Source organism: Eupeodes corollae, chromosome 3, assembly GCF_945859685.1.
Source record: "Eupeodes corollae chromosome 3, idEupCoro1.1, whole genome shotgun sequence".
NCBI classification, from domain to species: domain Eukaryota; kingdom Metazoa; phylum Arthropoda; class Insecta; order Diptera; family Syrphidae; genus Eupeodes; species Eupeodes corollae.
Genome location: NC_079149.1, coordinates 85,016,811 through 85,033,534, shown reverse-complemented (window position 1 = coordinate 85,033,534; position 16,724 = coordinate 85,016,811). Strand labels below are relative to the sequence as shown.

General features: G+C 33.4%; 1 protein-coding gene across 2 annotated transcripts in view; it reads right to left on the bottom strand.

Annotated features, from left to right (window-relative positions):
- Nucleotides 1–16,724, bottom strand: part of LOC129952503 (BUB3-interacting and GLEBS motif-containing protein ZNF207) — a 58,783-nt gene that overhangs the window by 26,206 nt on the left and 15,853 nt on the right. For both annotated transcript variants that reach the window (XM_056065110.1, XM_056065109.1), the window contains exon 6: nt 13,988–14,120. In XM_056065110.1, coding sequence (XP_055921085.1) covers nt 13,988–14,120 — 133 coding nt within the window. The remainder of the gene's footprint in view (nt 1–13,987; nt 14,121–16,724) is intronic.

Here is a 16,724-nt window from a genome sequence, read left to right as displayed (position 1 = left end):
TACACTAACTATGGAAAAAGTGATCCCATATCTTGTTCTTGTGCATTTTTTAAATCTGTAAGCGATGTAATTAACTTACAATGGAGTAGAGTAAAGTTTAAAAATGGTTTAAAAGAAATTTTTTTATGAGGCTTTATATTTTGTAAATTATTTTACTATGTATTTAAGATTATATATGTAGGTATTTATATTTTTGGTATGTTTATAAAGATTATAATTAAGTATGTTTGTCTTAAAGAGATTGCACTCGATATATGGAATAAATAAATTATATTTTTTGCAAAAAGTCGAGACGTTGAAGTGCTTTTCCTACTCGCTGTATAAAGAATTGTCAACAAATTTCAAAGTTGGATAAGGAAACTACCAATAGTGAACTAAAACTTATTTTACATCTGGGATAATGTGAACAGAAGACGTTATTTGTTTGGCAGCATTGTAAAACGGTTTGAAATGAAGACAGCTTAGAAAATAGATACAGTGGATATCGATCTTGGAAGTTAACAAGGAATTAAGTAATGATTCCTAAGTGCCCCCTCACACCCCCCTACGCGTCGGCATAGTCATCCGCTCTGTCAATCACTCGTTCGTTCTTTGTGTAATTTCGTTTAATTTCATCTCTGACCCCTGCGGCCCTACTGGACTCTGTTACCCGCTTTAAACGTTGACATCTGACGACGGAGTTAACAGATTTGTGTAATATTATTTTTTATTAGTCTTTAAACAAATCTTTGTTTATATGTCTCTTTAAAAAGTGCTTGTGTAGCCAGCTATAATCTTACAATAACCTTAATCCAACATAACCCGTTTTGGGCCTTAAGGTCGTACAGAACTACCTGAGCGTCATCAGAGGTACCTTGTTTTAGTGTTCTATTCTACTATCGGACCTCTTACTCGAACACAGATTTATAGAGGAAATGCTCTGATGATCTGCCGGAAGCCTTCGTTTCCACACCCACAGGGGGCGCGCACAAGTGAAAAGTGATCTCACCTAACTTGGAGCGCGAAATTGGAGACATATAGCAAGGGACCGAGCTAGATGAAGAATAATTACGAAAGATTTATTGAATTCGTTAAACAAACTAACGTTAGAACTTAAGACTTAGTAATGAGTGTTCAAGTTCATTTATTGTGAATTCTGGAGTCCCCCAGGGTAGTCACCTTGGTCCTATTCTATTTGTTTTATTTCTAAATGACTTGGTTTCGATCATACCAAATTTGAATGTCCTAATATATGGTGATGACATTAAAATGTTTTAAAAAAATTAACTCTACATCTACATATGTATTTTCTGACTTGGTTGTTGTCTTAGATCCTAAACTAACATTCAATGAACATATTCAGCCTTATCACAGGCCCCGTCGTAATAGATTCGTAGTACGAACCCCGAATAATTGTATGATTGGCCCCGTCGTACTAAAAAAATTTGCAACGAAATTCGGAGTTCGTGAAAATTGGTATCAATAGCCCCGAATGAATAGGAAGTTTGGCAGTTTTTTCTACGAACAATTATTTTGATCGGAGTTTTTAAAACGAACAAACAATTAAGCTTGCGAAGATAAATTAAATAAAAATAAAATATATGAAAAGAATCATGTAAGTTTTACTATTGTTTTAATGTGAAAGTGTTTACCTATGTTTTTTTTGAAGGGCAAATAAAGTTATCACAAATAAAATTCAATTCGAAAGGCTTTATGAAAAGTCTTGAAGAAAAACTTGAAATTGCCCAAGGATTTTCAAAAATCCCTAAGGAGGAAGTGAACTCGTTTTGGGAGGCAGTAAAAATAGAGTTAAATAGTTAAAGACCCACCTTCTAAGGACACCTCTAGCTGGAAAAAAGTAAATTGAATAAATTAGTCCAAACTTTTTTATAATTTAATTTAATTCTTAAGTGTGGTTAGATTGAAAGGCATAAATCAAGAGGAAAATGGTTGAGAACAAAAAAGAATGGAAAGCTACAGGTGGCGAAGCAAATAGAATGCATTTTTTTAGCAGCCTTGAAGAAGGTGTCATAAGAATGAATGAACTTTGACCAGCGGAATAAAAGGTCCACAATCTTTTGGATTCGAAAATTCCTCCGAGCCTTTAGAATCAAATGAACCTTGTGAAGAGAACTAACTTGCCGATGTTTCGATGTCATCAGACGTAGTTGTTGTGAGAAATGTTCCACGGCGTCTTCCAACCACTTCGCATCAATCATATGATTCATGCAGTCTTCGTGTATTTTCTGCATTTATTGCAAAGATTGCAACGACAATACTATCAATTTTTAAAGACAAAAACAAATAAAAACAAGAACAAATCGAAAGATGAAAAACGAACTTTTATTTAATTTTCTTATTTTGACGCATATCAGCTGATTTTAAAACTCCGAAATTATTATTTCTGTGTGCCAATGCTTTCTTGAATTCGTTCGGGGCTTATGATGTAAATGTATTCGTATTCGTAGCGTAACACAATTTTCGGGGACTCGCTACGAGGGACTCTGTGATAGGGGTGATTAACTTCATAGTTAAAAAAGAAAAGAGAGTTCTGGGTTTTATTAAGAGATTTGGCCGTGATTTCCGTGATCCAATGTTTTAAAATTTCTTTTTGTTTCATTTGTGAGACCAGTTCTGGAATAGGCTTGTATAGTATGGTCGCCTTACTACGCCGCACACGTCACAAGACTTGAAGCCATTGAGAAAAGATCATAGGATGTACTTGCAATTCTTTTTATTGTTGGAATAATAAACGGACCAATTTCATCACCATCAGCTCTTGGTAGTTTAAATTTTAGTTTTAGTCGTTCAAGTGTAAGACTCCAGAAACCATTGAATACTCATTTTAGCAGATCAAACTATGGTGTACATAGCCCCTTAAATCAATAATCGCTTACGAAATATATCAAAAAGTAAGACTTGTTGCAAGCTGAAATCAATTGGTTAAGGGGACTGTTTTTACCATAGTTCGATCTGCTTGATATAGGACGTAAAAGAACTTGTCTTCTAATACTTGTACGGCTATAAATAAAGTTTAATTGATGGTGATATGATGAATTTTATAATAAAGCATAGTAAATTTTGAGTCAAGATTAATAAATAGGTTGCGTGTAAAACGCATTGATTTACATTTGTCTATGTTTAGTAAAAGCTTATTTATAAAACACCATTCGCGAAAACTATTTAGATCATCTTGTAGGAGTAAACATTCGTTAAGTGAGTCGATACGTTTGAAAATTTGAATGTCATCAGCGTAAATCAAAACAGATGAGTGTTTTATAATAGACTGTAAGTCGTTAACGTATAAATTAAACAGTAATGGTCCTAAGTGACTACCTTGTGGTACGCCAGAGTTGGTATACAAATAGGATGACCGCTCATTCCCAAAAACTACGCTGTATGATCTATTATAAAAGTACAACGAAACCCAACTTACAAATTTATCGTTAAAGCCTTGGAATTTATGTTTGGAAGTTAATGTTTTATGGCATAATTTATGAAAGGCCTTACTGAAGTCTTTGAAGACACAGTCAACTTGTTTCCGTTTTTCAAACGAATCCAATCAAAAAGAACTGTAATGAAAGAGGTTAGTAACTGTTGACTTATTTTGAACAAAATCATGTTGACTGTCACAAACTAGAGACTTACAATTATTAAACGATATGACTTTAAAATAATGGACTCAAATAACTTATGGATGACGGACAGTTTTGCAATGGGACGATAATTTTTTATTTCATTTTCACTTCCCTTTTTATGTATCGGTGATTTGAGCGATTCATTAAAAAGAATATGAAGAGGATAGGATAAATAGGATGCGCATTTCTTCAAAATATAAGAAGAAGTTTTTTGGGTGAGGCCCTAGTTCACACAGGACTGTAGCGCCACCTTAAGTAAGTACATAAGTAGGTCCTACAAATATTGTAACATACTAATCAATCACTAAGCAGCAATGATGAAGATAGTAATATACGAGTAGAACAATATTATTATTCTTGACGGAAAGGCGGCGGCCGGCGTACCAAGAGTACGTGTGCTCTTATTCTCTCGATTTTTTGTCACCTAGGAGGGCTTAACTGCCTTCCTCGATACCACTATTATAGACAACAATCCGAACGTAATCTTTATTTTCTTTTTGTATTTAATCTTGAAATGTATACATTTTAACAAATATTTCTAAAAAACAATTACAACCAAATCTTAAAAATGTTCTGTTGAGGTGGGGGGGGGGGATGTAGTAGAGCACAAACAATAATGCTTATAAAATCATAGTGTTTATAAATGTCGTTATGACAAAAGTTATATCTCTAAATATACTACAGAATAATCCCATACAAAATTGCAGAGGAATTGTGTGTTTTAGAGATTTTCTTTTTTCAGCAAGACAATGATTCCAAACATACTGCTCAAATGATCAAGAAATGGATCCTCTATAATATTCCCCATACTCTCAAGACACCGTATAGTCTCCAGATTAAAATCTATTGAACATCTTAAGGATGTGTTCGATAGAAGAATAAAAAAACACGCAATTACCAGAAAATTTTAACTGGAACAACTACTCGTTTTTTTAATGCAGACTAAACTTAAAGAAATCATTAAGCTAACTCCAAATTTCTTTATTAAAAAAATGCAATTTGTTTAAAATATCGTAATTTGTGCTTATACTTTTTTCCTTCGAATAACTTTATTGAATTATGTTATTGTTATTTTTTTTTTTTTAAACATAATTTTGTGTCACGGAGAAGTGCGAGTTGTTTTTTTAATGTCTGTAAATTAATAAATCAATAGAAGCAAATACCCAACATTTACTATTTTGCTATTAAACTAACTTTATATTACACATTTCCAGTTAAATGCTTTTCGATTGACTTTATAACATAACATAGGAGGAAATTCGTACTGCAAATGGCAACAAAATAATACATAGCTTTTATTCAAATTAAAATATTCCAATTCGATGCCAAAATTTGATGCTTACGTAGAACCAATCTTCTCCAAGAAGGTCCTAGATAAGGGCGTATATTCTTTTTTTCATTAGACATGTTCAAAATTATTTAATTCTTAAAGTTGAAGGAATTTCCAAAGGTCATATTTTGTCAATACAGAAATATTTTAATGTCTGCAATTTTTCCTGGACGAGGTCACCACAATTGGCAAGCGGATTAACACCTTTAGACTGTTTTCTTTTGAAACACGTGAAAGATAAGGTCTACGCCAATGCCCTACAATCCATTGAAACCCTTTAATATAGAGCTCGTGTTCTTGGCCTTAAATATGGAGCAAATTTTCGTATCAAGTACGCAATATTTTCAATTACGGAATTCATACACAGCTGGTCAAAAAAATAGGTGTGAGAAAATGTTTGAAATCCACTGTTGACTTATTGCAGATTAGTGGTTTGTTTTGACTGCAAACAATGCAACCAATTTTTTTTTAAAGAAATAACAATTATTCTCCCTATGAGAATGCCAACGTAATGTAATGCTAAGCAGATAAATTATTTGTGTTGGAATAAGATTTTGCATGTTCTTGAAGTTGGCCATAAAAATAGGTGTGTTCTAAATAAAATCCAAGCTTCTTATAAAATTCTTTATTTTAGGGTTTAAACTTTGGGGTGGGTTGTTTATACTCAATTTATTACCTTTCAAACAACAGTTTTTTATTCATTAGTGTTTAAATATGGGTCGTAAAGTCCACTGCTCGCCAGAAGAAAGGAAATTAGATTGTTGACTTAGAGATAAGGGCAACACCTACAAATTTATTGCAGAGGTCCTAGGCAAATCTTAAAATTTAATAACAAATGCTCTCAAGCCCAGAGGAGTACGCGAAAATAGAGGGCGGCCGAAAAAAACATCAGCTACCACTGACCGCCCATACTATTTCTAGCTAAAGCTTATCCTTTTATTTCGTCGAGGACTATAGGTACTCAAATTGGTAATGCGGTCAGTACATGCTTGATCCGAAGAAGGCTTCAGAACTCGAATCTCCCAGGAAGAATAGCCAGAAAAGTTGGTTTCCTTAGGGCTAGCAACGTAAGGTCCAGAAAATTATTTACTTTAAACGCTGCTAATTGGAATGAACCAAAGTGCCAGGAAATATCCTGAGAGTGATAAAACAAAAGTAAATTTGTTTTTAAACGGATTCTGGTCCCAATTTAAGGCGACCAAAATATAGCGACGACCATCCCCGCTATACACAGAAAACTACTAAACACGCAGGAGAGAATATAATAGTGTGGGGCTGTTTTTCCTTGTACGCTGTAGGTCCTATAAAATAATAAATTGGGTGGCGCAACAGTCCGTTATGAACCAGGGCCTAGTGACTTACAACTCTCAACCATTCCTGTGTGCGAGTACTGTTGTCAGGAATTGAAGGGACCTACAATTTTAGGCCGAATCCGAACGGCTAATTTGAAAAGGCACTTTTTCATGAGAAGAATTACTCTTGAAGGATTTGTCAATTCCTCGCAAGAGACAATACCCGCGAAAATTAATTTTTTAAATTAAGGTGGCACAGGCAGGGATTGAACCCAAGGCCCCTTGCACGACAGTCCCACGCAATAACCATCATGTCACGAGTGTGAGTCCTATATTCCGTTGTAATAAGATCTTAACAAAATACGGATAAAGGGTCACAATCCTATTGAGAACTTGTAGAAAGAGCTTAAGCGTAAGTTAGGAGGTCAATATTTCACTAATGGAAACCAATTGTAAAAAGCGGTTCAGAAAAAAAGGTATTCCATACCCCAGCAAACATGCCAAGAGTTAATAGAGTAAATGCCGCGAAGGCTCCAAAAAGTTTTGGATAATAATGGAGGATACTCAGGTTATTAGAGTAAGTAAAACAAAAATTGTGATAAGATACAGAAATTATTATTCAAAACGATAATATTATTACTTTAGGAAGATGCACCTATTTTTGTGTACAAGTGAAAAAGCCTCCACTGTAGTTTTAGGGCTCTATCATCTATAATTGTAATGTTTTTCAAAGCCTTAAAGTGTTGTTTATTTATTTAATATAAAAGCTTTAAAAATATCTAAGGACAATTAATATTTAACATAAAAAAGTAATACAAAATGAATTAATACAAAAATTAATTAGCACACCTATTTTTTTGACCAGCTGTGTATACACATTTTTTTAAATAGGCCAAGCACGAATCATAAGAACAATTTTAAAGACATATACTAGAGTTCCTGACAACCTGCTCTAATAAATTCCTACGGATAAAGCAAACAGCTGCATATTTAAAAAATGTATTTACATACTTTAAAGCATTAGACACTAATTATTGCAAGAGATTCATTCAATATTATATAAAATTATTAAAGTTAACGCCACAAACAGTTAAAGATATGACCAATTTATTTGAAGTGTAATCCAAATAATGTTTTACAAAAATTAATAATAATTGTGTAAACGACAACGACTGTCTCCAAGTGTATGGAATGTAGGTATGTATGTTCTGTACTCACCACAATGTAGTGAAACAATATTGCTGTTATAAATTTAAAAGATATCTATACTTAAAATTGATTTTGTTTTCAAATTGAAACGAGCAAAACAATATCTTGAGCATTGTTAATACGATTAGTATAGATTGAAAAAATATATTAGTTATATTAACCAAAAACAAAACATATATAAAGAAGAATAATAACTATTTTTTTGTTTTTATTTATAATCCGAACAATAAATTAAAACCAATTTATTTTTATTAGTGCTATATTATATTAGTTTTCATGCAAATATTAATTTTTAATAAAATGCTAGTAATGTGAACACTGAACAAAGAAAGAAAAATTTCAATACATAATTTATAATTTTTAAAACATACTTTTATCTTCTCGGTATTTTTTTATTTATGAATGCACCAGGAATTCATTTTTTATAACAAAAACGAAACTATAAGAAGTGAAAAAAAAATGTTAATTATTAAGATAACAGCCGATTTATATAAAAATGTTCTGTTTCTTACTTACTGGCAGTTAAAACAAAAAACAAATAAAATGTTTTATTTTATTTTACATTTTAGGAAAAGACAAAGAAAAAAAATATAATCAAAAAATAAAAGCAGGAAAAAAAGAGAACTTTTTAAGTGTTATATTTTTATGAAGGATTTTTATAGAATTAATTTGAGTGAATTATGGGTTGTTTTTCTGTTTTACAATACTGAGTCTTGTTGGTATGAATTTTCTTCACAAGATTTCCCTAAATTAATCCTCATTTTATATAAAAAAAAATCTTTAAATAAATGAACATTTATTTTAAAAATTACTTTTACATTTTTGTCCAGATCTGGAAAGTTGTAGAATCGTCTACAACGCCAAAGGGGATGCACTATTTTTCTATGGAGGCGCAAACTTTTATGCAGTGGCTCCCAGAACTACGAGTATTTGAACACATGAAACATACAGTTTCGCAGTGCATTTTCTCAAAGAAAATGTAGGGAGAGTGTAAAACATTGTAGCCATTTTATATGAGATTTAAAAAAAATTGTTTTACATAAACTAAAATTACAATTTAATCCATTAAACACCAAATTAATATTAAAAACAAAAGTTACTATATAGTTTAACACCTCACCTCACACATAATTGGACACTTAAAAGTTAGTACTAAGTTGGGTATCCCTTTTGAATAATTGGCTTTCTCAAAGCGTCGATGAATAAGACACATTTTAACCTCTTGAAGGATCGTCTTAAGGACCTCAAAGTTTCTAAAGTTCTTTTGGTGATTAGTGGAAATATAAATTAAAGTTCTTTTGAGCAACTCGACGTCCCAGTTTATACCATATGTGGTCGATTGCATTTAGCTCAGTTATACGATAACCACGACTTTGCTGTGTAAAATGTGTGCATTCGGTAGTTGTCCTGGTAGAAGAGGAAATTGTCTTGTATTCCGAGTTTACTGACACTGGAGCACAGATGTTGTTTCAAAATATTAATATTAGCCATTTAATACATTTAACCTTCGACAAAATGGTCTCATTCACAAAGCTATTGGCTACGTAGTCAAAAGATTCTGATTGGTTAATATAACTACAAAAGTACTTGAAATTTTCCCTCCGACGTAGTGTAAAAATTTCGGCTACAAAGTTAGTGCACAATAGTTTTGACGTTTCACAATCAGCCGATCGGTAAGGACACAAGAATTCAAAATGAAATGAATCTTTTGGTATTTAAATACAAATATAAATCAATCATATTGTATCTTCTATTAGGTTTTATTTTATATATTTGTATTCGTCATTAATATGACAGTTCCAGAATGACTAGCTTTGTAGTGCAATTTTGTGCCCAATGTTAGTTCCGAACACCAGGCCTTGCAACACATCCTCATACCATGACCGACCTTGAGAAACTCCATCATTTGATTTTCGCCATTCTGCCATCTCCTTTAAGGTTAAATTTGCTCCAGTCCGTAAAAAAAAACCTAATTTATTATATTGTCATATTATGTTGTCTAATGGTTAACTAACAATGTAGAAATACGTAGGTTCACATTATTTAAAGAAGACGTATTCTGTGATATAAGTTCATTATCAAACTCAAGAATTTGTGTATAAACACGGCTGCACGGCCATTTGAGTTTTTATTTCGATGGCGTTATTTCTTCTTCTGATGGTTTTTATTTGCTGACTTCCTTACTCGTGGTCTCTCTTAAGAAAATCCTTAGAGATTTAGAAGATAAGAAGGCTATTTAGTTGATTAGTCTAAAGAGAACTTCTCATGGTACGTCTCCAGCTTCTTCCTTCTAATTTTCTGCTCATATTATTTTACGTTTTTAAATTGTGAAATTATGTAAGGAATGGGTGGGCTCCGAGTTACGATTTCTGCTTTGTACTAATTTACTGTCCTGGCTGAGCATCAAAACCCAATTTTCGAATTAGTTTCCAAAGAAGTTTACGTTCCTTCCGGTGTCGATTCGACGTAGAGTATGAAACCACTTTAAATTTAGGTAAAAGTCTTCCGTAATACAAGGTTTATAATAAAATTACTATTATTATCAAATACCCTGAGAGTGTCCGATTATGTGTGAGAGGTTATTTTGAGAAACTTTTTTTTTATTTAGTTGCCATTTATTATCTTGAAATGCAGTTTTTTTTTATTTAAACTTATATTTGTTATAAAATGTTGATTAAGTTCTACTACTTCTATACATTTTCTTGGAGAAATTGCATTGTGAAAATTTACATTTTCTTATCCGATTAGTCGTGGGAGACACTGTGAAAAATATTTTAAAGATATGTATGTTCCCTTTCTTTCACTTTAGTAGAAAAGACTTAAACTGTAGTATTATAAATAAATAAATTGGGTGGCGCAACAGTCCGTTTGGGACCAGGGCCTAGTGACTTACAACTCTCAACCATTCCTGTGTGCGAGTACTGTTGTCAGGAATGTAGAAACTGTAGTATTGCATGAGATAAATATCTCCAATAGGAAAATAGCTCATCGGATTGATACCAATGTCGTAATTTAATTAAAAATTACAAGTCTTATAGTTCAATTTCCCGAACAATTGGGAATGAAAGGCCTAAGTCGATTTCATCAAGAGAAGAGCGTCTTATTTACTGACTTTCAATCCCGAACTGATTTCACCATGCTGGGGGCATCAATAAAACTTTTCAGTCAAAAACTGGAAAACAGTGCCATAAAAAGACAAAGATAACTCAATAAAAAGGGATTCAATGCCCAACGACCCGCAAAAGAAGCCTCTTCTTACTTATACAGGGTGGGACATGGTTACTTCCTAGTCTGAAACTCTCTCAACTGAGGGGCTATTAATAGTAGAGCGTTGGTTAATGTCTTGTTCTAAAACACGTAATATTAGGTCTTCCTTATGACTAATTCAGTGTCAACAATGCAGTGGACAAAGCAAGAGTGCGTGTTTGCCGTGGAGGCCTACTTTTCATTCAGCCGTTCGATCATGGTTCTTTGAGGAGAACGAAAGAGCAGTTACGGTCAATTTTGAACCTTATGTCAGCATGATTGTGGATTTTTGTCTGCCCAAACTTGAAGAAATTAATGTAGGGGAAGTGTGGTTTCAACAGGATGGCGCCACAGCTCACACGGTGAGAAGGAATGAATATTTTGCGTGAACACTTCCCCGAACGGCTCAACTCTCTTAAAGGCGATCTTCAGTGGCCAGCACGATCGCCAGATTTAGCCCCATTTGATTTTTTTCTGTGGGGCTACCTTTAATCGTTGGTATACGCTGATCGTCCAAAGACCCTTCCTCATCTGAAAAATAATATTCGTGCTTCTATCGCCGACATAAGCACATATATGCTGGAAAAAGTGGAAAACAATTTCAAATTCCGACTATCTCAGTGCATTGATGAGAAAGGTGGCCACCTTCGTGATGTCGGTTTTAAAGCCAAATAAAATAAAACTTTGAAGTCCAAGAAAGTTTTGTGGATAAATGTCTTTTAACTACTGTAACACATTCTCCTTATATGATGGGATGGGGAGAAATCACAATGTTTGTCGTTGAGCCATAATTAGGTTGAAAGGTACTGTCAATGCTGCCACCATTGAAGCAATACTCTGAAATTTTATTTTCCAAGATTACTCATTAATCTTAAATAAATGCATTCTATTCTCTCGGGATATCATTGGTTTTCATCAATGAAACAAATCATCGGAATTGTTTTGACAGGTTTGGCATAACTTTTATTGAAAATTTCCGTCATTGCATACGTATTTCCTGGGGCCTGATTGAGGGATTCGCGGCGAATCGTTTGGCTAGCGAGTTTGCTATTTTTCAATTATTGCTTTCGCTTTCGCCTTCAGCGTTTTGAATTCGACCAATTAACGAATTCGAAGGCGAATTTTTTGGCGGGTTCACTTGCGAGTTTTAATTATTATTCACTGTTCGATTTCGTGGATTCTTTCTTGATTTTAATTATGTATAAAAAAATGTTCTTATAATTTATCCACAATAAAATATAAAATTTTAAAATTCATTAATTCTCCTGGACACTCGTAATCTTGAGAATTCTTGGGATTCCTTAAATTCCTCCCTTTCAGAATAAATACACACCATAATTATTTCTATTTTTTAAATTTAATATTGTTTATTGAATAAATCACAGCATTTTTTACAAATTCAATCAAACAAAGCAAAATTTGTGGACAGCTGTCAAACCAAAAGCGTTAAATCACTGGAATATATGAAGAAAAAGTCAAACCAAAAGTGTCAAATCATTGGAATATAGGAAGAACTATTTTCACCGCGAATTCGTTAATAAGGAAATACGACGCGAGTCGAATTGGAAAATTCAATTGAAAACGATCCGCCACGAACCTCATAATCAGGCCCCTGATTCGAATCCCGCATTTCCTGACTGAAATCAAGCATTTGTGACAAGAATTTAAAAAACTGATAGGTGGGAAGGGAATACACACAAAAAATGGAACGCTTTCAGTGGAATCATTTTGTTCCAAACAACTATTTATTGAAAGGGATTTCATCACTTAAAAAATAAAAATCAACTAAAAGAAAAGTTAAAACCAAGCATAACAAATTTGACTTTCTTAATTGCTTGATGAAAACCAATTATAGCATAACTAGAATCTAAAAGTTCTAAACTTAAAATTACTGCTGGGTTTATAAGATCTTATATTCCAGCACTTTACTGCGGCCGTCATGCCGGCAATAAACTTTGTCTTCTTTTTCCCTTATCTTAATATACGACAGACTTAAAAGTGTCGCGCAGCAATAAGGAAGACTACAAATTTTCCTGTAATCCTAGAGGAGAAGGTTGAGAAGGATCAGGTGATGGATGTGATTTGATTTTCGTCTAGAACATTGAATCACTGTGAAAAACTATGACGGGACTTTTATTAACACAACTGTTGGTGAACGGGTGTTAATTTTTATTGCTTCGGAAATGTGCTGGCACAATTAGACTTAATGAAGATTGGATTAGCTTCGGTTCAATAACAATTAAACGATTGTTTAATTGAAAAAATAAGATTCCTTCGTTCTGGTATCTGTGATCACGAAACACATCAGACCTACACAAAATTTAAAGCAGATCGCATATAAGCTCGATAATCGGTGTCATAACCGGGCTCTTTTTATTAGGAAAGCACGCCAAGCACGTTAGGCGTATTCTCAAAGGAGCTGTATGCCTTGTATGCTCTCAATACCCCAAGAATTACCTGAGAGAACTCTTTTATAACGATCTTAATCATAATAAGTCTTTCACGTTTCGTGAGGGACTCAAAGATTCATGTGGTATCACAATGTAAAACTGAAACTGGCCTAAGTGTGTCCTACTTCATCACGGACAGCCACTTTAACCTAGCCTAAACTGAATAAGACGGATCTAACGGACCACTCAAAGGAGCTTTTAATCTAGTATTGTAAAATTGTTTCTCTCATTCTCTATCATCTCGCGGGGAACATTCAGAGGATTAATATAATTTTGTAGACAAAACATTTTTTTAAGTACATTTTATTGATTATTATCATTTCAGTAGCATTTGTTTAACAATGAAAATTAAACATGCAAATAAAGAAATATACAATTTAAAAAAAAAAATAAAAACACATATTTTTTCATTTAAAACTAAATTAAATCAATGAATTAAAAATAAAATAAAAATAAGAAAATAAAAACAATCATTTGTTTACACCTGATGCTTGACATCAATGATGAGTGTTATGGACATAAAACCAATGAAAAAAATCAAATCTCTAACAACAAATTATTAATTTTTTTTTTGAAATTTGTACATATATGAGTTTTGAGTACAATGCAGTACAGAAAGTTATTATTGTCGGTGCGATGGCGATGCGTCGACGCGACGCGTAAAATAGTTGATATTCAATGTTTTTCTTTTTTTTTATTTATTGTTATTATTATTTTGTTTTTAAACATAATATTTTAAGCAGAATAAATGTGTTTTCGACGTTGTTGTTGTCTTTGGACTTGGAATGTTGTGGGAGTGCGTGTCATTTGTCTATCGAAAGTAATTAAAATTGTTGAACCTACCTGCAGGCATTCCACCCATGCCAGGTGGTCCAGGTCGCATCATATTCCCACTAATCAATTGTCCGTGTGGTCCAATTCCCATGGTTGGGCGCATCATAGGTTGAACTAATTGCATTCCTGGACCCATTTGAACCTTCGAAGTGATAAAACAATAATGCAATGTTAGAATATGTCGCTGGTGGTTGTTTTTAAGATATTTATTTTTGTGATGAATAATTAAATTTAAAAGAATATTCGAACATTAGAAAATAGTGTTTACAATAATATTGTTTAAATAGAAAAGCATTACTAATGGTTTTTATTTTTTATTATTTTTTTTAATTTTCTTGAAAAGGGTTTGAAAAATGTTTGCACGTACTTACAAGTCTTGGAATGTTTCACAACAACATTATTTTTGTTATACAACGTGATTTTGTACTTATTCGGTAAGTGGTTCGCGTCTCTTCCAAATGACTGGAATTGTTTACTGAATTAATTTATGTTTTTTGTGCATAGATTAATACAGACAAACAAACAGTCCTGCATTTTTAAAATTAATTATTACATTCATTTCACACTGGAGAGCTCATTTCAAATTTAACTAGCCTAAGATTATAATACTTTTATTTTTGTAAACAATACCTCAACCAAGAGATTTAATATTATGTGCACACAAATTGTGAAAAAAGTGGACAAACACATTTTACCTGATCGCAGTTTTTGTGTAGTGCATTTTACAGGGGACAGACGAGAAACGGATCGTATTGTTAACAAATTCGAGGACCATCTTTTATGTTCGGGGTACGAAATTGGTCTTATTAAAAAGAGAAGAAAAAGCCAAATGTGCCGGCTTAAACATTTTTAAGAATTCAGACAAAACTATCACCTACACGGTCAAAATAGTTTTGACAAATACGATGGATTGCCTGATGGAACTGATTGTCACCGGGAATGCCGTTTAATTTCAGTTTTTAATTCTTTATAGGTGACGTGACTTCTTTTTGCACACATTCTACTTCAAATAACCCAAAAGAAAGAAATCGTAAACGGGAAGATGGAATGAACACGACAGCCATAATATTAACTACTTATAGCTATAAAATATAATTTTAAGCTTGCTTGTCATTTCAAGAGTTAATGAGTATAGTATTCAAACGTGACACATTTAAAACTTATACAACATTTGAGTGTAAAGCACATTGTCTTTCATTTGTCAATATTTGAAATCGTAATATTTTTATTGCACCATTAAAACAGAAGAGCAAATTATTAATAAATGAAGTTAACAGTAATGGACCAAGGTGACTCCCTTGAGGTACACTAGAATTGACTTTAAATTGGCATGGAGGGCTGCTTCATGACACTTTTGTTTTGTTTTACAATTTACAGGCGCTGAAAGAGTTATTAGTACTTTATATGTTTATATTTAAACCCCGTTCGAGCGTAAGGAAAATAGAGAAGGAATCATTGGCCTTGAAGTTTTGAATATCAAAATGATAGGGAAAAAAACAGAGTTGGCCAAAGCATTGCACTTGACAGTACGTCCGAAAATGAGCGCAAAGGTAAAATGATGAGCATTTTTGCGATTGCAACTGGTTTATTCCACAGAACAATTTTTGTACAAATATCAGTAAAGCTACTTCTAAGCGCTAGCATCATTTTTGGAAATGTTGAATATGTGATCCTTCCATACGAGGTGATCTGTGATACACATACCGATTACTGAAAGTTGATTGGTTTCCTGAATGCAAGTGCAACTCATGCATAGCGCTAGTGGGAGTGGGTTACGCTTTAACGACAGGAGATGGCATTGAGTTTTTTTAATAATTCCCCATTGGACACTCCTGACGAGATCAGAACTAAATGAGCTTAACAGCGCGGCCGTTGAAATTTTACATCCGAAAGACAAGGATGTGAATCTAGAAAGCTGAGAGTACTGTGGTCAGGGAAACAGTTTTATGGATTGGAAATGGCAGACTGGAGATCGTTGAATATAAGGAAGAGAGTCTGAGTCAAAACGGAGCCCTGAGGAACACCAGCATCTATTTTATAATTTTCAGACTTGAAACTATCCAATACCATTTCTATTGAACGGTTAGAAAGGTAGTTCCTAATCCCACGAAGAAGATATTCATCAATACCAATTGCACGCTTTTTCATTAAGAGGGCTTAATGCCAAACTATCAAATGCCTTTGAGTGCAATAATCCTACTTTCTCCAAAACGATGTAATGATTTGTTCCACTGTTCGTTTAGATAAACCATCAAATCAACGGTGGACCTATTTCTACGAAAGCCATACTGCCGGTTATTAAGAAGCATCCGTTCTTCGAGATATTTCTTAAGCTGATAATTAATCAGCGTTTCCATAAGCTTGGGAAGAAATCACGATAGTTGGAGAGGGAGGAGGAATCGCCTTTTTTAAGGGATGGGCTGGAAAATTGCTGTTTTCCAGCCGCTCGGTAAAAGTGGAATGATGAAAAAGTTTACGCAGTTGTTAGAACCGAGGAAGACGTAGTGTTACGTATGTTTTTTACAAATGCTTTAAAGCACCATCAAACATGACTTTATAATAACTAACTTTAAGACATGACCAAATCCAATTTTCATTTAGCTTTAAAATATTGTCACTTATAAAGACCAAATCGAAGAATTGATTGATGTAAGATGAGTGCTTCCCTCATGAGTGGACGAAGGGAATTATCGTCAAGTTCCCATAAAAAGGAGATCTTACAAAGTGCGAAAACTGCGTTCTACCA